This window comes from Argopecten irradians, chromosome 2 (assembly GCF_041381155.1).
Source record: "Argopecten irradians isolate NY chromosome 2, Ai_NY, whole genome shotgun sequence".
NCBI classification, from domain to species: Eukaryota; Metazoa; Mollusca; class Bivalvia; order Pectinida; family Pectinidae; genus Argopecten; species Argopecten irradians.
The window spans coordinates 32,143,896-32,165,605 of NC_091135.1; the positions used below are offsets into that span (position 1 = coordinate 32,143,896).

General features: G+C 39.2%; 1 protein-coding gene across 1 annotated transcript; it reads right to left on the reverse strand.

Moving 5' to 3' along the window:
- Window positions 1-2,578: 2,578 nt before the first annotated feature.
- Window positions 2,579-20,624, reverse strand: LOC138315173 (uncharacterized). Its single transcript, XM_069255982.1, has 5 exons — window positions 20,278-20,624; window positions 12,799-12,939; window positions 9,942-12,290; window positions 9,396-9,479; window positions 2,579-8,770 (listed from the first exon to the last, which is right to left on the reverse strand). The coding sequence occupies exons 1-5, from the start codon at window positions 20,309-20,311 to the stop codon at window positions 8,412-8,414; spliced, it is 2,967 nt and encodes a 988-aa protein (XP_069112083.1). The 5' UTR covers window positions 20,312-20,624; the 3' UTR covers window positions 2,579-8,411.
- Window positions 20,625-21,710: the final 1,086 nt, after the last annotated feature.

The following is a 21,710-nucleotide window of genomic DNA, read 5'->3' on the forward strand; positions in this document are numbered from 1 at the left end:
CTTGTCTGCATGTTATCTGTTTTGTCTGTCTGTTGTCTGTCTTGTCTGTATGTTGTCTGTTTTGTCTGTATGTTGTCTGATTTGTCTATGTGTTGTCTATGTGTTTTCTATGAAAGTATGGAAACAAATTTTCCATTTTTGATAACTGTGACCTCGAGCTCATGATCTGTGACATTTGGATCTCATAAAATATCTTGAGCACTTGGGAAAAAAAATTTGATTGAACAGAATTTTTTAAATCGCTTAATTCTTGCATGCAACCAAAAACTGCCCTGTTACAGGCAGTAATTAGAAATGAAAATATTGACTGATACAAGAGTCCAGCATTTACAGTTGGCTACGTTTTCTGATTAGTGTATTTGAAATGATGCTAGTGTACGTTTATACATAAACAAGAATCACAGGTAAAAGCACTTCAAATTTCTTAATGAAAATTTTCTTAAAATTTTTCATATAAAAATTAAATCTCAATGATGAATAAAAACAAAGGCATAGGTACAGATTACAATACAAGTACTTAATGAATTTGCCATTTCCCAAAAATGTTGAGCCTTTGTCAAGTATCTAATGTAAGTAGAGTACGTAGTATACGTTAACAAGTCTTTACATAAAACTAAAGATTCTTGACCGATTATGCAGCACTGTAAAGATTACCTATTACATTCACAAAATTATGCTGTTGTAGATTTCTGATGACGAAGCATCTAATAATTGGATATAGTTGTGACACAGATAATGTGCTGCAAACCGACTTGAGTGTGATTAACATTCTGATATTTCTTGGGCGATAATAAATCATGAAAGTGAATCACAACAAAAAAAGTTTCAAATACAGGTAAATTAGAAGAAAGGGGTCTCTATGGCCACTGCGAAATTACCGTAATATATTCGCTGTAATTAGTGCCCTTCCCCCTATAAGCGCCCTCATCTTTTCTCGAGAAGTTGTATAAACCCCCGTCCCTTGGTTTTAACAACATTTCACAACATGTGATGCCTCTAACATCAGCACTGTATCCCATATTACATGACTATGTGAGTCTTTTACATGTGAATCACGACATATTAGCTCATTAATTCTCAAAGATTTAACGGCATATGCATGTTTACTGTAACAGATTAATGGTGTCTCACATATCGACGTCATAATAATGTCACCAAGATGTTAGGATGTCAATAAGACATATTAGACATTATCTGAAAACTGAAATAATTCATTCTTTTCAAACAGATATGATGGTGTCCTAATGCTGCAGTTCATTAAAATTATAATATGCGGGTTTCGCGACCCAACATGAGTAGTACTTGTGAAGTCATCTTTCGACATGATTTTTGTGATGTCATAATCACTGAAAGAAAGGACTAATCGACAGAAATTGTACTATACCTATGCCGTTTTGGGGTCTTGATACCCGCGTATTGATGGGACACACAGTTGGTTATGTAAATACATGTATCCATTTGTGATGATTAACTGCAGAATTTGTGAAAGTAAATTTGCACACAATAGAAAGTTGGTTCCCAATAACATAGAATCTTAATAAAGTTATCAAGAACAACAATCTGATTAACATACAGATCCCCATTATACACTACGTTCCATAATGTAGTGTAACGTAGTGTATAATGGGGATCTGTGTTTTAATCAGATTGCAAGAACAAGTAAAATTCTATGAACTACTGATATCTATACAATTTTAATCCATTCAGTCCTACAATCCATTAAATTGTAAAATACATTAAGTCGTATAATCCAATAAATTGTACAATCCATTTGTACAATCCATTAACTTGTACAATTCATTAACTTGTACAATCCATTAACTTGTACAATTCATTAGGTCATACAATCCATAAAACTGTACAATCCATTAAATTGTACAATCCATTATTTTATACAATCCATTAAGTCTTATAATCCATTAAATTGTAAAATACCTTAACTTGTACAATCCATTAAATTGCAAAATCGATTAGATTAAATCGTACAAACTATTAAGTCCTACAATCGTACAATCCATTAAAACCTACAATCCATTAAATCGAACAATAAATACCAGTAATATGATAACAGTAACATTTGGCACACACAATAAAACAAATAAACTTTGAAAACAAAATCGGCAAATGGAAATCATTATGATAATTTAAATAAGGCAATCCTCTAAGTTTCAACTAAATAAAACTTTTAGTCATATTTAATATATTTATGTCATTTAATCACCACAGAAACTAATAAATAAACATTCTATATGTCTTTTATGTCTACTTACACTCACAGCATTGACATTCTAAATGAGCACTAGCATCGAACAATAAATTAACAAGAAGCCCAAGAGGCCATGACGGTCATCTGAGTGCTGATACAGAATGAGCATTGCAAAGTTGGTTCAAATCTGTAAAAAGTATTTACGAATTAGAATAAAATTTAAAGTTGAACCTCCGAATAAGAATTTTTATTTTTAGTTTTTCATTTTGATAGTTAGTGTATTATGTAACCGAACCTTTTGCTTAAAATTCCAATTTTCTTTGCCAACTTTAAACAACAAAACCAAACTAGAAGTCATTCAGTGATTTTATAAATTTCACTTTTTAGTCTTAGAAGAGTATTTGGTTCCATCAAATCTGTGAATTCAGAAGAAGATTTTTAAATAGTTAGCCAAGTTGACCCATTTTGGCCCCGCCCCTGTGGACCTTGGGGGTCGGTCAGGATCAATATGGATATGATGTTAAAATGCTATCTCAGGCTAATAATTCTAACCCAGTTTGGCTAATTTCATATAAAAACAATGCAAATAATGTTCATAAATGTGTTTTTCCTATATAAACTACCTATAGTAAATTTGACTCCCTCTCCAGGGGGAAATCCAAGATCCCAGGGCCATGTAATTCACAATTTTTGTAAAGGGCCTTAAGACCTTCCAATCTATGAAGAGTATCTGGTTCCATCAAATCTGTGAATTCAGAATAAGATTTTTAAAATTCTAACCCAGGTTGACTTATTTCATATGAAAACAAAGCAATTAATGTTCATAAATGTGTTTTTCTTATCTTGTAAACTTGGCCCCAGGGGGAAACATGAGACACTAGGGTCATATAATTCACAATTTTTGTAAAGGACCTTAAGACCTTTCTATCTATGAAGAATATTTGATTCTACCACTTCCAGAATTTCAGAAGAAGATTTTTGAAGTTTTAGCCTATTTGACCCCTTTTGGCCCCTCCCACAGCCCCCTGGGTGTAAGGGTCATATAATTCACATTTTTGATTGGCCTTATGCCTTAGAAGGTTTCTGCAAAATTTCATTAAATTAAGCGTTTTGGAGAAGAAGTTGAAAATGTAAATTGTTAATGAACACATGATGCACGATGGAGGCGATGGACAAAAGGCGATTAGATTAGATAGGTCACTCTTCATCTCGGGTGACCTAAAAAGTGACAATCAAATAATGTATGATTGATGTAGTGGCATGGCTGACCCCAATGACAATGAATAAAGTATGACCCCTATGACCATGGATAATAGTTAACACTAAAGAAGAGTTTTGCATGATTTAATGAATGTTAATTTGAAAGGATAATAATGCATGACCCTTATGACCTTGAATAAGGGTGTAATGAGATGTTTTATCCCATAACTAGCCTGTCCAACCATGTCATAAACATTGTAAGACACATGTGTGATAACACTATTGTGACATCACAGGTAGCTTTTATGTCATAATCTATATAGGACGTCGCATGATTGTCTCAATAGACGGAAACGTCACATCTGATTTCTTCTGTGTTATATAGAGATAATATCTTAAGTTTTGCTTATATTTCTATTAATAAAAGTTATGTGATAAATAGAATCTTACACTCACCTAAATGCTAGTGGCATATCAAATTATTGAACTCATTTGATAAACTTCATATCACACAGCCACTCATGTAAGATCCTCTATGTATGCTTGCATGATTGATCCCTGTGACCTTGCATTGTCAGAAGGTTGTTGTTAGAATACATCTTAAATTGCTGGGAACCCCTACAAAGCAAGTCTAATATATCTATCAGGTCTCTGTCTTGTGTTAAATGAAAGTTGCTGAGAGGAAGACAGAAAATCACACAGATGTATTAACGACACAACACTTTGACATAAGCTAACTTGTGTTGCAGGCAATTGAGCAAATACCAGCCTAACAGTCAACACCGGAGATGGAGAGTGCAGTTCTGTGACAGGACATCTGACAATCAACTGAGAAAAAGCAAGGGGCATGTTTTAGAGTGCCCTCTGTGATAACTATATATAGTCCATAAGGTGTTAAAATTTTGCAGTCTCCGCCTAAACCTTTCATTTTAAATAACTGAAAAGATTAGTTTATCTGGGCATGACTCAATTATAATTGAGGGTTATCATGCTCTTCAAATTGTATAGAAAAATAAATAAAATAGAATCTCGAGGGTTTGGATACTGTTAACAAGAGATCCCAGAGGGATCTTGGTGCCCACCTAAGAACGATCTTTGTCTGACAAAGGAAAGAGGGATCTTTTCTCTGCTTTTCAAGCTTTTACTACATATTACTACACATGAAATTTCAGAAAGATCCTTTGACTGCTTTCTGAGATATATAGCGGTAACAAACTTCAATTATCACAATCCTTGATGGCTACTTGTCGGCCATTTTGTTCACCGATCGGTCCTAAAATGCAATATGCAAAACTAGACCCCTAGAAGAACCTCCACATACAATTTGAGACAGATCCCTTCAGTGCATTCTAAGACATAGCGGAAAAAACTTCAATTGTCAAAATCCAAGATGGCGTTCTGTCGGCCATCTTGTTTACTGATCGGTACCAAAATGCAATATGCATAACCAGGGACCTAGGGGAACCTGCACATGAAATTTGAAACAGATCCCTTCAGCACTTTCTAAGAAATAGTGGTAACAAGCTTCAATTATCAAAATCCAAGATGGCGTCCTGTCGGCCACCTTGTTCACCGATGGGTCTGAAAGAGCAATATGCACCACTAGACCCCTAGGGGAACCTGCACATGCAATTTGATACAGATCCCGTGAGTACTTTCTGAGAAATAGTGGTAACAAGCTTTAACTATCAAAATCCAAGATGGCGGCTTGTCAGCCATCTTGTTAATCAATTGGTCTCAAAATGCAATATGCACAATTGGACCCCTAGGGGAATCTGCACATGCAATTTGAGACAGATCCCTTCAGTACTTTCTGAGAAATAGCTGTAACAAAGTTCAATTGTCAAAATCCAAGATGGCGGCCTGTCGGCCATCTTGTTCATCGATCGGTCCCAAAATGTAATATGCACAACTAGGCCCCTAGGAGAACCTGCACATGCAATTTGAGACAGATCCCTACAGTACTTTCTGAGAAATAGCGGTAACAAACTTCAATTGTCAAAATCCAAGATGGCTGCCTGTCGGCCATTTTGTTAACTGATTGGTCCCAAAATGCAATATGCACAACTAGGCCCCTAGGGTAACTTACATGTGAAATTTGAGAAAGATCCCTTCAGTACATTCTGAGAAATAGTGGTAACAAAATTTAACTATCAAAATCCAAGATGGCTGCCTGGCGGCCATTTTGTTGACCGATTGGTCCCAAAATACAATATGCACAACTAGGGCCCTAGAAGAACCTACATATGAAATTTGAGAAACATCCCTTCAGCACTTTCTGAAAAATAGCGGTAACAAGAATTGTTAACGGACGGAAGGACGGACGACGGACCATGGACAAAAAGCGATTTGAATAGCCCACCATCTGTTGATGGTGGGCGAAAAACCAAACGATACAATAGTATACTTGTATTAATGAAACAATACTGGTATAACGATAATAATACTATAATATGTTTGAAGAAATACATTGGTTGTTGAACATACTTTGTAGAAACTTCATTTACTTAAAGATGCTCCACCGCTGACAAATGGTATTTTTTCACTATCAAAAACAGGAGCAGACGATTTTGTATTTTTCTTCAGTTAAAAAAGTTACTTACTTTACACTATCACCACCAATGAAAAGTTTGAGCTTCTAATTTTACTTCAAGTTAAAAATATGAAAAATAATTAATTGCATCCCGAAAAAATTCTGTGGCACTATATCTTATATAGAATAAAGTAATGATTGCGCATGCACCAATGCAAAATAAATTATTTTATGTTATATTTTGTGTTAATTTGGCATATATATACACAATTAAGCACCAATTATTGTTCAAATGATGAATAGCATTTATGCTCTGTTGGCGGTGGAGCATCTTTAAACATTGTAACTATAGAAGAAAATACATTAAAGTGAATAGTCGGGCAAAGAAAATTAAACCAGTCTTAATGCGGTCTATGGCCTTCCAAAAGTCATTGCATACCATAATGATAGTCAAATTCTGCTTACGGTGTCCAGTTTTGACCATTGAAGTTATGGGGAAGCCCCGTGTAAAATTAGCACAGTTCTAAATATAAATTCGCCTAACTCTTTGAAAACGAGGCTGCGTGGAAATGTCGTTAAAAGTGAACTGCACTGATAGCCGGCCGGGAAGACGTATTAGGATTCCCATAATATATATTAAGTTCTTCGCATACAGAGCGATTTTGACAGGATATTTTATTTTTCTATTTCATTAGAAATTATACTGGATATATTAACACCATTTTTACCGACTTTAGCCTTTGTTTGTCCGACTATTCGCTTTAAATTGTTGTGTAGTCAATGGACTTCATTACAAATAAAAGGCAAAGGGCCTTAACGGTCAAAGTGCCTTAACGGTCATCTGACTTCCTTGGCAAAAGTCATATAGGAAATTAATTAGACATGGATGGTTTCATGGTAGCCATCTTTGACTTGGGATCACCCAGAGATGTAACAACACTTTCAAGATCATATCAGGATCATTTCATGCAAGTTTCAGCTAAATCGCACTCGTAGTACTAGTCTGCTAACCCTGCCTATATTTTTAAGCCCTTTTAATTAATATATAGAGCCAGCAAAAAAAAAACAAGAGATCCCAGAGGGATCTTGGCACCCACCAAAGAATGATCTATGTCTGACAATGGAAAGAGGGATCTTTTCTCTGCTTTTCAAACTTTTGCAAACATACTACATATAAAATTTGAGACAGATCATTTCAGTGCTTTCTGAGAAATAGCAGCAACAAACTTCAACTATCAAAATCCAAGATGGCTCCTTGGCAGCCATCTTGTTGATCGATCGGTCCCAAATCGAAATATGCACAACTATGGCCCTAGGGAACCTATATATGAAATTTGAGACAAATTCATTCAATGCTTTCTGAGAAATAGCGATAACAAACTTTAACTATCAAAATCCAAGATGGCAGCCTGGCGGCCATTTTGTTGACCGATCAATCCAAAAACGCAATATGCACAACGAGGGCCCTAGGGAAACCTATATATGAAATTTGAGAGAGATCCCTTCAGTACTTTCTGAGAAATAGAGATAACAAACTTTAAGTATCAAAATCCAAGATGGCTGCCTGGCGGCCATCTTGTTGACTGATTGGTCCCAAAATGCAATATGCACAACTAGGGCCATAGGGGAACCTACATATGAAATGTGAGACAGATCCCTTCAGTACTTTCTGAGAAATAGCGATAACAAGAATTGTTAACTGACGGACGGACGGAAGGACGGACGGACGGACGGACTGAAGGATGAACGGAAGGACGGACCACGGACCACGGACAAAAAGCGATTTGAATAGCCCACCATCTGATGATGGTGGGCTAAAATTTTAAAAAGCCTAATAATATAGGCAGGTTTAGCGGACTATTGTAGTACTTGAGAAGAAGTTCAAAATGAGTTTTCAAAATGGTGGCTGTGGTGGCCATCTTGGATTTCAGATTGACCCTTAAAATAACATCACTTGGTCGGGACCATGTCAGGATCATTTCATGCAAGTTTTAGCTAAGTAACACTTGTAGTACTTGAGAAGTTCAAAATGTGTTTTTAAAATGGTGGCTGTGGTGGCCATCTTGGGGCCATCTTAGATTTTGGATCGACCCGAAAAATAACAACACTTGGTCGGGACCATGTCAGGATCATTTCATGCAAGTTTCAGCTAAATCGCACTAAGAACTTGAGAAGAAGTTCAAAATTTCAAAAGTTTACACACTGCGGATGACGACGGACAAAACACGATATATTGGGGTCAGATGACCTATAAAGAATTTACACATTGTTGTCTGTCTCCTTAATCTAGTAACTTTCACTCATTGAGGTCTTCAAAAGTTCATGTATTTATTTTTCTAAACACTGATAAGAGTACCAGTACATTTTAAAACGGGTATTAACCAGTATCTGTTTAAATGTACTGATCAATATCTAACCCTACAAAATCTCCCTAGAAAAATAAAATTTATATTTCTCTAAAACATTATATATTTATTGGCCCTGCCATTCAGGCTGTTCTCTCGACACAGCATTAATTGCTTCTGTTTCAGAAGGATCCAGCAATTCCTGTTTAGGAATGCTGAATCCTGTCTGCATATTCAAGTGACCTTCACCTCCATCTTGGCTGTTGTCACCATTGTGACCTTGATCTTTTTCGCAGCTATCATCTGTGGAATTGTCTCCTTGGTGCTCCCTCTGGTGGACCTGGAAGTTATCGTATTGGGTAAAAGACTTGGAACACGTAGGACACTCCAACATCTGGCTGCCATGATGACGTTTCAGATGAATCTTGAGGGTGCTGTTCTGGGCGGTGGCATACTCACAGTAAGTACATTTGAATGGCTTCTCACCTGTTAATATACAGATTTGACATCATCTCATCAATTATCCAATATTTACATACTATAAAGTACTGGCAATGAAAACGGTTCTAACAGGCAATAGTCACATGTACATGTTTAACTTAAGGTTTGCTTGCTGACTTGAATATGTATAAGGTCATCAGCTGGATCATGGGAAATCTTAACATCTTTTCTAGTTTCTTCCCTTTCTAAAAAGGTATGCTTCTGTCAAGCATACAACAAGCATATGTGAATATAATATAATCAACTTGTTTTACAATGGTTAGGGAACTCATATATCTAATCTAAAGTGTGTCATATGCCCCTAACATCCCATTCATTGAACAATTTTTAATCCCCATGCACTATATAGAGAGTTTTTATGAGTTAAATATGTGCACTCTCTATCACTTTATTTTCCGCTTAGAAGAAAATGAATACAAGTTAATTGATCTCTTTTAATCTCCGCATATTTTTTTTTCAAAATGTCAAACTGGACACCAAATTAATGCAAAAGTATTGCAAAAGCACTTTGGAGCAGATAAACTACTAAAATGCATTGAATTATGTTGAATACACTACACATTACATGGATTTCTCTCCATTTTTGTTCAAATTCAATAGATAAAATTACCTGTGTGTATACGGATGTGCACCTTCAGATGACTTCTCTCCACAGTAGAGTAATCACACTGCTGGCACTTGTATGGCTTAATTCCTGTTTTCATACATAAAATAATAATGCATTTAACCATTGTAGCAAGACATGTATACATTTATAGTTGTTTCATGTTTTTCTGTTGTGCTATGACTTGACACCGTGATCTGCTTTTAACACCATCCATCCAAGTCTATATATTTTTAACATCATTTGCTACTGATATGTCACCAATTAGAATTATTCTTCATCAATCTCTATTGTTGTGCCAAACAGCCTCCATATGATATCCTTAAGGTAATTTGATATGTATTATATTACATTTACAAAAACATTCACTTCCTAAAAACCAAACGTTGTCTCTTATATCTCAAGGTAAGGAATGTTTTCAACAGGTAATTGTTTTGAACAATATTAAACCTATCTTTGTGTCTAAACATTATCTACATATTATATATGTTAAACCCTTGTCTGACAGAACAAATGTAGAATATACTGATGAATTCATAAGATAACACTTACCTGTGTGCTTACTCATGTGTTTTTTGAGGTGGATCCTCTGGTTGAAGGCGTTATCACATTGGTCACATTTGAAGGGTCTGGAGGTTGGGTAACGTCGCTTCCTCCCCTGGTAATAAGAACAGTTGGGATCAAGACTGTCAGATCCTGCATCAGTGTTTGACATGTCAGAAAATATCAAAGTCTCAGTGATCTCCTCGGAAACAGCTGAAGATGTTGTTTCATTCTGGAGAACAGGTGATGATGACATGGCTTCTGCTGTAGAATGTTTTGGCGACGATACTTGCCGACTTGGTCCTGGAATAGGAATAATACTGGTGCGTGGACGGCTCCCTGAAGACACAGTGTTGTAGGGCAAAGGAATGGAAAATGTTGCCCCTGGCTGAAGGATGACCGATCCACGGCTTGTCATATTGTTTTCTGAGTTATACTTTTCATCATCCTCAGACCTCTGCACATTATCTTGGGTGCATGTTCTCGTCTGTGATCGTGGAGGATCGTCCCTTACATCCTCAACATCAATATAGATTGTCCCTGCACTCCGTCCCTTGTCTAAACCGCTGTATAAACGACGGCGATTATACCGAGACCATGAGTAGGACATGTGTTTGGTCTCCATGTGACGCTTTCGTTTCTTTGGTAAAACTGAGGTGCAGCATTTCCGCATGTTTTCATGAGTACCAGGAATGACAGTCACTCCACATGACTGATGTTCACAACAGGCTTCATTCTCAGTCTTAGTGACTCCATTCTGGACACTTTTTAATGACTTGTCCATCTTGTTCTTCATCGCCATTTCATTGTCTGGAGAGCAAAAAGTCATCATAACGCTATCTTGATGAGAATCCTTCCCATAAAATTGCTGTACGGAAGCTTTGCTGTTAGTAGATAGTTGGGGAGCATGGTCCTTCAGTGCTGATTGATCTATCATAACAACATCATTATTTATTGGGGTAGATCGTTGTCCTGGGGTGTCTGGACACTCATCAGCTGCCTTGTCCAGCTTATCTGGTCTACCCATACTTTGATTCTCTACTGGGCTAACAGGTGTGACATCTTGAGAACTAGGAAAGACTGGGCTAGTAGACTGTATTCTGGACGTTTGTGTACCAAGAACAGATACATGTGTGTTGGGGTTGGGTAAATGTGTATCAAAGCTGGATACATGATGGCTTGTGTGTGTACATTGGCTTGTGGCTTTTGACGTCGAGGATTGACTGGGCACAGTTGCATTTTGACAACTAACTGCTGACTTAAAGGTGGTGTTTGGTTCGTGTGTATGTGGAGTCAGTGTGCATCCTTTGGCAGTCATGTCGACCATCTGCCCAGATAAAAGTACAATAGGAACAACCTTACCAACACCCACATCCTGGCCAACTAATACTGATGTATCCGAGGGTGTGCTGCCATCTGAATTCAGAAGTTGAACTGGAATGTTGATTTTTGGAGGTGCAGCAGCTGGCAGTGATGTGACAGGGAATAGAATTGGCTGTCTTGTGACACTTGGTTGGTCGTCTGCTTTGTGACTGCTCACAGATATAGAAGAATTGGGCTGCAAGTTCGATTTCTGCAATTGCTTGGCGCTTGAAGGCTGCTTTTGTTGAGGGGTGGATTTCTGCAACTGGTTTGTGCTAGGTTGTTGTACCTGGACAGTAGCAGGTTTTTGCGCAACTTTATTTGACTGGTTCTGGCCAGAAGGCGGAATCTGTGGAGGATTCAGTTTCTTAGTTTGATTCATACTAGGTATCTTAACAACAGGTGCAGATATTTTCTGTGACTGGCTTGTGCAAAATGTCAGTATCTGCTGCACAGGGGCTGTTTTTTGTGACTTGCTAATGCTAGGCGATGAATGAACTTGTGGAGGAGAGCATCTCTGAGTCTGGGTTAATTTTGTGCTGGGAGGAGAAAGTGTCGTACTGGAATGTGAGGAATTTTTGGCTGAGGCTTTTAAAGACTGGTTTGATGGAATCTTCGGGAGTTGAAAGATTGATGGATTTGGTATATCATTCAATGAGCTTGTCACTCTTTGATGTGCTGTATCAACATGAGATAACTTTAACTGGTCTGCTTTGTCTTGGTAATATGTTCTGGTCGTTTGAGAACATCCCGATTCTATCTCCTGACTACAACTGGTCGACATGGCAGTCTTTGTGGTCCTGCTTTCCTTTTGGACTTCTTGGACAGAAGCAGAAGTCAACAAAGGTGGTAGGCTGTTAGGAAAGATAGCACTCTCTATCCCTTTAGAAAAGGCCCCCTCTTCCAGGAAAAGTCGCAAATTATGTGAAAATTGGACATGTTTTAACAAGCCCATAGCAGTCATAAAGGCCTTGGGACAGGATACACACTGCAAACCTAGAAATAATATAGATATCAGTAAATACATGTTGTATTACCAGTAAGCTAAAAGTAATCCTAACACCATTTTGAATTTCAATATTGAAATTATAGAAATAAGAAAAATGTCCTAGCTGTACAGTGAACCTGTGATAATCTGGAAAACTCACAATTCGATGGGAATGTCTGAGAATGGATTCAACTATCAATTACAAGGTAAGTAAATGGCACTTGGCAGTCCAAGAACTTCACAATCTGGACAGTTTGGACTGGGGACACAGATATTCGGATTATCAAAGGTCCATATTGTACACGAATAAATTAAGTGGTACCAGGTCTTTGCTGTCAAATATTTTCAATTCTGAAATGCTTTTTAATTACATGTTTCCAAATTCAGACTCACTGTTACTAAATTCAGACTTAATCTTGAGATAAATAACTGTTCTGATTTATGCATAACGAAGTTATGATTTTCAATATGATTACACTATTGCTTTACCCTATCTAAGGTGAGCATTATTCATACCAGACTCTTTGCTTTTGTTTGCTTCTTCAGGCACTGGTTCAGCACATTCCTGTTTCTTATGTTCGATGAAAGAAATTATCTTTTGTAATGGAAATTCACTGAGACACCTACCACAGGTAAGGTAATCTTCTTCCGTTTTATCTACAAATAAATAATTAATTTTTCATAATTTTCATTCAGAATGCAGCTGTCTGATTGGTATAGATGTTTTCTCCCAAACCTCAATGGGAAAAAACATCAATATGATTAATTACAGATTCAAATACATAACTGTGTTATCACAATATGAATACATATATTGTATCAGTTTTGTGTATTGTTTGTGCATACAAATGTATCATTTCATTCTTTAAATGTTCTATGTGACTTTTCTTCATCCACCTCATGATCATCAGATCAGGCATTTAGATCAAGTACTACTAAAATGAGAATGGGTTTTAACAATTATGTTTCTTTGTTAAAGAGAGTATTGTTCCTTGTTAGACGCAAGTATATTTAATTTTTTGTGAAATTGGACTTATAATTCCGCTCCTTTACGATACTCTACATTACACTCCAATACAAGATCTAACATTAATTACTCCCCCGTACCCGAGCCGAAATCAGGCATGTTAAACAAATGCAATACACATATAACCACTGAGGAGTTGATGAAATTATTTTTAGACAAGAAGATGTATCTAATAAGGTAAACACACTACTGTAAGTGCGATTTGAGTAGTTCTAGACAAAAAATTCTTTGCTACACTAGCAAGGGCCAGGTTTGGCATACAAGACATCCGGCCACTATATGTAATGGTGGACAGTTAGCGAGTTTGAACATTTCCCATACATTTCACTAGAGTAGAGGGCTTTTCTGGCATTTTATAGGCCATAGTTATGTCTTTTTCTGTTTTGCCTCATTTTGATTTTCTTAAACCTATCAGCCTGCAAGGTGAAAAAACACACACACAAGAAAATAAACACAATGTTTTACTAAGGAACTAAAGTTTTTTGAAGGTTCAAATTGATACTGATTTTGTACATTTTCTACAAAAATAAGTTATTTCATTTCAACTGATTAAATTTAGAAAACAGTTTTCTTTTTATAGATTTTATGTAATCCTGGTGAATACTAGCCGCAATATACCATCGATCGGTTGAGCGTCAGACTAGCTAGTAACCCATAGGTCCTGAGTTTGAATCCTAGCAGAGGCAGTGATTATGTTTGTACCAAATCATGTGCTCCGTTACATTTATATCAATGGAAATTGTAGGAAACATTATTTACCCCATTACACACCTCATTTATTGCCTAGTTCGGAAAAAAAGAAGTTTGTGTTTGTTTTTTTACTCAAGATAACTAACCATTATCTTTGTGTGCTTCAGGTAGCCGTCATCCTTTGAGTAAAGAACAGACTTTATAAGAAGGAAAGTGTTGAATTATCATTTATGACGGCTACACTTTTCCCTGCATTATCGAGTCCCAAAATAGAAACATTAAATTCGTCTTTTTGAAACATGTATTTCCACAGACCTGACAGTAATGTATACATCTTGTGTTTGGGATCACAATGAAACGCTATAAATCTGTAACATCGACCAAGACAGCTATTTCAGTTGATGACAGATCCGTCAACGTCAACAACGTATGGAAGCCGCCATTGCCCAAAAGGAACAGGGCAAAGCGACAAAATGTGCAGTAGGAGATTCCGCAGGCGCCATGAGTTCCACTCGGAAACAGCTTGGAGACTCTAAACAACAATCGCCGTCATCAGGATCAAAATGTTGGGCATGTGGTGGAGCGTCTCACGGTTCAAGGAACGACCGGAAGACCCGTTCTCAACATTGTGAAGCATGGACATTCACTTGTGGCAAGTGTTCAGGAAAAGGCCACTTCACATCATCGTGCAGTAAATGTACAACTTGTGGAAGTTGGGGTCATCGCGATGCGTCGTCGAGAGCTTGTCCGCAATCACAAACAATTCGCAAGAACTCAAAAAGTCGTGCATCAGGAACATCTTCGCAGGATGTCAACACGGACAAAGCCACTTATGTCTACGATCAACTGTGTAGCACTACCGAGGACAGTGAATCAAACACAAACACTTGCTCGCAAGACGCTCCTAAACATGGTCATGAGACTCAACGTCAGGCCCCGAGGCTTGACCATCATGTGTTTGACAGACAATGGATTTCCCGTCCATCCAAACCACATCCAATGATATCGGTTCAGATGACACCCTCACCGGACGATCACGCGGCGTTTGGACATCCCATGAAAGACAAATCTGACCTTAAAACAGTGACAATGTCGATGGTGGCTGACACAGGGTGTCAGAGTTCTATTATACCCCTCAAATCTGCCAACACGATGGGGGTACGGAAACGTGACCTGCTTCCAGTTAAGTTAATCATGCGAGGAGCCATAAAAGAAGATCTTGGCGTGATAGGAGCAGTCGCAGTTGACATTTCTACAAGAGACACTGACGGATCTGAACAATCGACCCGTCTTTTCTGCTATGTATCTGACACCATGGAAAAAGCTTTCCTGTGCAGAGAGGCGTTGGTCTCCCTTGGGGCCATTCCTGAAGAGTTCCCGAAGACTGCACAATCACGAGATGCAACTGCTTCAGCGGCTGACACAGCGGAAGAAATGTGTTCGTGCCCCAGACGTCGTAGTGAACCTCCTCCACTTCCTACTTCGCTACCGCCAGGGATCCAGGCAACAGAGGATAATGTCGAGAGCCTTAAAGAATGGCTTCTTGACTACTACGGGTCTACAACCTTCAACGTATGCGAGCACCAGCCACTACCTCTGATGAAGGGTGAGCTATTACAACTCCATGTCGACCCTGATGCAACGCCAGTCGCGACCCCTAAACCAGGCATCGTTCCGATTCACTGGCAGGATAAAGTGTATGCCGATCTACAACGTGACGTCCACATTGGTGTATTGGAACGTGTCAGTGCCAACACACCTACAACATGGTGTTCTAGGATGGTCGTCACTGGTAAGGCCGACGGAACCCCACGACGTACCGTAGACTTACAGCCTCAGAATCGACACTCTGTCCGCCAAACCCATCATGTACCCAGCCCATTTCACCTGGCAGACCGCATTCCACAAGGTACCAAGAAAACGGTTACAGATGCCTGGAATGGGTACCACTCGGTGCCCATCCGAGAGGAAGACAGACACTTCACGACCTTCATTACACCATGGGGACGCTATAGATACAAGGTGGCTCCGCAAGGATTTCTCGCGAGTGGTGATGCGTACAACCAACCCTTCGATGCCATAATCTCAGACTTCCCGAATAAGGTCAAATGCGTCGATGACACGTGCATGTGGGAAGACTCCATTGAAACGGCATTCTTTCAGGCGTGCGAATGGCTCGACTTATGTGCTCGCAACGGCATCACACTCAATCCCAAGAAATTCCAGTTCGCCCAGGATACCGTTGACTTCGCGGGATTGACGGTCACACCAACGAACATTCGACCAAGTGCAAAGTTCTTAGACTCCATCAGGAACTTCCCTACACCGACAGACATCACAGGCGCCAGAGCTTGGTTCGGACTTATAAACCAGGGTGCATACGCCTTCGCTATGACAAAACAGATGAAACCATTCCGAGCTTTATTGAAACCGTCCACAAAGTTTGTCTGGACAGATGAGCTGGATCAACTGTTCCGTCGGTCAAAAGAAGTCATCACTCAGGAAATGAAAGAAGGTGTGCGTCTGTTTGACCCTAACCGACCTACCTGCTTGGCCACCAACTGGTCTGTTGACGGGATAGGCTTCCTCCTGATGCAGAAGTACTGCTCGTGCACGAAAAGGACTCCCGCCTGCTGCCCCGACGGTTGGAAACTGTGTCTAGTTGGCAGCAGATTCACACACCCTGCAGAAAGCCGCTACGCCCCAATTGAAGGTGAAGCATTGGCTGTTGTTTACGCACTACACCAGACTCGGTACTACGTCCTGGGATGCAAAGACCTCCTCGTAGCAACCGATCACAAGCCGCTCCTCCAAATACTGAATGATCGATCACTCGCGGACATCTCTAACAGACGCCTCCTCAACCTCAAGGAAAAAACGCTCGGGTACAGGTTCACAGTGGTGCATGTCTCTGGAAAGAAGAATCAAGGTCCCGATGCCGCCTCTAGACACCCTGTTTGCAAAGCGGATCAGTTACACCTGCCTGGTGAACCGGAAGATCTGGATTTGGAGATCGAGCCATTTGTTCCTCTACACGACACTCTCCATAGCCTTTGTCAACAAAGTGAGGATGTAGATCTGGCTGATGACTCGCTCACCGTTGCTGCCGCCACTACTGCTTTGTCCTCTGCCGGTACAGTGGTCACGTGGGACATGGTTCGGGAGGCAACTGCCTCAGACACCACATTCGCCGACCTCATCCATTACGTAAAAACTGGGTTCCCCGACGAATGCAGAAAGATGCCGATGGCACTACGACCATACCATCGTTTCTCGTCTAGTCTGTGTGTTGTGGATGGTGTTATTCTTATGGGCCAGCGCGTGCTTATCCCGACGGTACTACGAAAACCTATACTCGAGGCTCTCCATGCAGCCCATCAGGGTGTTAGTGCTATGCGTGCGCGTGCAGTTGACTCTGTGTATTGGCCGGACATCACGATCGACATTGCCAAAGTTAGGGATCAATGTTCTCACTGCCATCAGATGGCCAAGTCCAACCCAATGCAACCGCCAGCTGAAATAACGCCCCCGGACTACCCATTTCAGAAAATCTGTAGTGATTACTTCACATACAATGGCAAGGACTTTGTAGTGATTGTTGACAGATACTCTAATTGGCCGATGGTGTTTAGATCGGAGTCCGGTGCAGATGGTCTGGTTAAGCGGCTGCGTGAGACATTTGTAACATTTGGCATCCCCGAGGAATTAACGTCTGATGGTGGTCCACAGTTCACTGCAGGAAAAACTCAGGTGTTTCTTAAAGACTGGGGTGTCCGACACAGGATTTCTTCGGTGGTGAATCCTCATGCCAATTGGCTGAACTGGCTGTTAAGACGATCAAACGGATGCTCATGGACAATATCAACGCATCCGGATCCCTTGACGTGGACAAGTTTCAGAGGGCTCTGTTGATTTACAGGAACTCCATTGACCCCGAAACGAAGGCATCTCCAGCGTTGATATTGTTTGGTCGACCCATTCGTAATGCCATCCCAATACCGATGGGTCGATACTCTCCCCATGAGACGTGGACGGAATTAATGTCCCATCGGGAGAAGGCTCTCGCGTGCCGCCACACCAGAGAACACGAACGGTGGAAAGAGCATACTCACCAGCTTCCACCCCTCAAAGTCGGAGACAACGTGTACCTACAAAATCTTGTTGGGAACCACCCTCACCGATGGGAGCGAACAGGAGTTGTTGTAGAAGTACATCAGTTTCACCAATACGTGGTTCGAGTGGATGGCACCGGTAGAGTGACATTACGAAATCGTCAGCATCTCCGCAAGTTCACTCCCTTCAACACCACCTCGCCTTATGCCGCAGTTTCGCCACCCATATCAGACGTACGGCCATCTAAGGTGATGTTGCCTTCCGATGAAATTCCGTCTGCAGCTGCAGCCCCACGACGACAAGGTGACCAATCGCCGCCTCCACGGACGACACAGGCCACGGCTCCTGTATCACCACCGGCCCCACTCCCCCAACTGTCACCACATGTGCGCGGGACACCGGCTCCTATGAGTAGCATGACAACACCGTCACAGGGGGCCACTCCCCCACCAACACCACGTCGGTTAAACTTTAATACAACAGGTGACCATGACAACATCCCTCAGCAAATTGAGCCAGTTGTAACGCGAGTACCACGAGCTCTCTCTCGACTTCAGCCACACAACAAGCCAGGTATAAAGGAACTGGAACCACACGGACCTCGTCATAGTGCAGGAGTTGTACCAAATGATTCATCGTCGTGATATTAACTCTCATACATGTGCATGTGGACTTCAGGACAAGACTATTATTTCAGTTTTATATGTCCCATAAAAACTTGCCCTTGGGGGAGGAGATAACTAACCATTATCTTTGTGTGCTTCAGGTAGCCGTCATCCTTTTCCATATTCCTTCAGTATCATCCATGTATTGAATTTTTCAGCTGGGGGGAGGGATGTACTTTTTGTAATCTGCAACTTGTTTAAATCATTGTTTTATAATTATGTTGTTTCATAAGTTGATTTATGTTGTAGTTAATATGTTATTTTCTGAATACCTGTAAAATATACATGCATGTTCACTGTATATGTCATGATGGAAAAGTATTTCATCCTTTGAGTAAAGAACAGACTTTATAAGAAGGAAAGTGTTGAATTATCATTTACAAGAGACCTAAAACCTATAACTACCAGCAAGCGAACGCAAAACAGAAAAAAAACACAACAATGGCCTTACAGTAAAACCAACTTAATCAATTTCTATTAGAACTGGTTTGTTTCCGAAATATAGGCAAATTTTAATGTACTATAAGAATGAATTGTCCTTTTAATAACTTTATGAATATTTATTTTACAAAACTTGGTCAATATGGAAAGTTTAAAAGTTTAAGAGACAGAGAAAAATATGTTGAACACTTCAAATACTTTTTCTATGCCAAAAATACAGCAAGTCACAGACCATACAACTTTAAAATTAACACTCATATAAGAACACATGTGAACATTATGGGACAATGTTGAGTGTGGAAAAATAGTCATCGTTTAATTAGGCCAAAAAAAAATGTCTGTTAAGGGTTACCCGACCGACCCTTATTTTTTACCACCGACCCTAATTTTTTCCCCCACTTTTCTACAAAAAAAATTTAAAAGTAGGGATTTTGATCTCAGACTCCTTAGAGTCAAATCGGCCCAGAGTAAAATCGGCCCAGAGTAAAATCGGCCCATAAGGTTATATGTGTATCACCATGTGTCTTGTTTTTAAAGTATTGACTAACAGTAGCAATACTTCTTCTTATAAATACATATTTTAAATTTATATATAAAAACCAAAAGAGTACAAACACCAATTATATGTCTCAGTATTGTTTTTTACAAAGTTAATTATTACTTGTGAACAAAACGGTACTAACATTTTAATGTTATGCACCGTGCAGGAATTATTCAGTCTCAATATCAATACCAATTCCCTTTCAATATTTATGTACATAAAGCTAAAAGCTATTTTAGAGTGAAAGACACTAAAAAATGTAACCCTAAAAAGACATATTATTCTTTTTGGCTTATAAATGACAACAAAATTATCATTGCGGCATGTCACAAAACGTGGAAAACTAAATGGACGAACTACTTGCTTGTTGTTTCCTTAGCAGAATGACTAAAGTTTAGGCCTTATCAGCAGCAAAAAAAAAAAAAAAAAAAAGTAATGTAGATCTACTCTTGATTCAGACTTACAGCTGATTTCTAGCCAAACAGACTTAAAGTAACATCGATGAAAGAATTACATACTGAATTTGCGTTGATTAATAATATCTGTAGCCATAATTTAGGAAGTTTGACACGTGTATCATAGTCAAACTGTAGGAGATCTTCTCGACCTGCTATATCATATCGAATCCTTCCGTCAGCTGTCGTGAGTTTGGCACACGGCACTACAGCTTCAATCGGTGACGTGAACCATAGGTGTACATTTTAGATAAAGGTTAGTACTAAACGAATTCACGTGTCACTTCACTATCACGAGTAAACTGTGAATTTAACGACACTCCAGATGACATACAGATATATCGTTTACAGAGACATGCCGAAATATTATTCCAAAAACAACACACAAAACGCACAAAAGTGAACAGGAAGTCGTTGTAGGGTGTGTAATTTATTAAAATTTCCGATCAATATTTCCGGAATATGAATATACGTTACATAAGTGCACGATGCTGTTCCGTAAAAGTCATATAATAAGATAATAGTTTCCTCTCCTCATTAATTTATGAAAGAAAAATATAGTATCTCTTATTTTTTGTCATTTAATGCGGGTTTGTGTCAGTTGTACAGTTAACAAAAGAAATATAGATATCTACTGTATACAAGTACATATGTATTCCCAAAAAGCTAAGAAGGCTACCATACAGCATTATTTATAAGGAAGCAATGATAGCAAAGCTTGACCAAGGATTTATAAGTGCTCATATACGTCCTTGGCTTGACGAATTGTTTTGTTCACAGTTGGCTCGCATTGTTCTTATGACAATTTAATTTTGAAGAATGATAATTTATAATAATAAGCATCGCCAGGTCAGCCTGACATCAGTTACATGTAAAATACTGGAAACCAATATACATGTACATGTAAGTGAGCACATAAACGATCGAAGCACATGAGGATCAACAAATATTTTTTTCTAAAAAACAGCACGACTTCATATTAGGTCTACTTCTCTACAATTACTTGAAGTTTTAGATAAATGGACACATGCTCTGGACAATGGTGACGCTATTGATTGCATATAGTTTCAGTGTTCGTCACCGATATGCAATTTAACCTCGTATAGTGGATTTTTATAGGATCGTCGACTCTGTGGTTCCGTCTCGACTTCTGCTGGCTAGGTCTACAGGTCAACGGACGGCAACACAATTCATAAAGTTCAACATTTTATTATAGACAAGACACAATTGCTAACCATGGAGATGATATACAGAACAATTATACATCACAGAATATTTACAAAGAACGCATTTCACCAGCGAGACAACATGGCCAAAATAATACAGGCCTAATTAGCTGAGCAACTAAGTACGTATACAGCACGCAAGCTATATTTTAATATAACCGACTCCAACGACCACCCTTCTCCCGACCCTGGGGTTCACTATATTAACATTTACCACATTTTAAATACTGCCTAGCGCTGTCTATATGGAACACAACCACCCAACCCGGA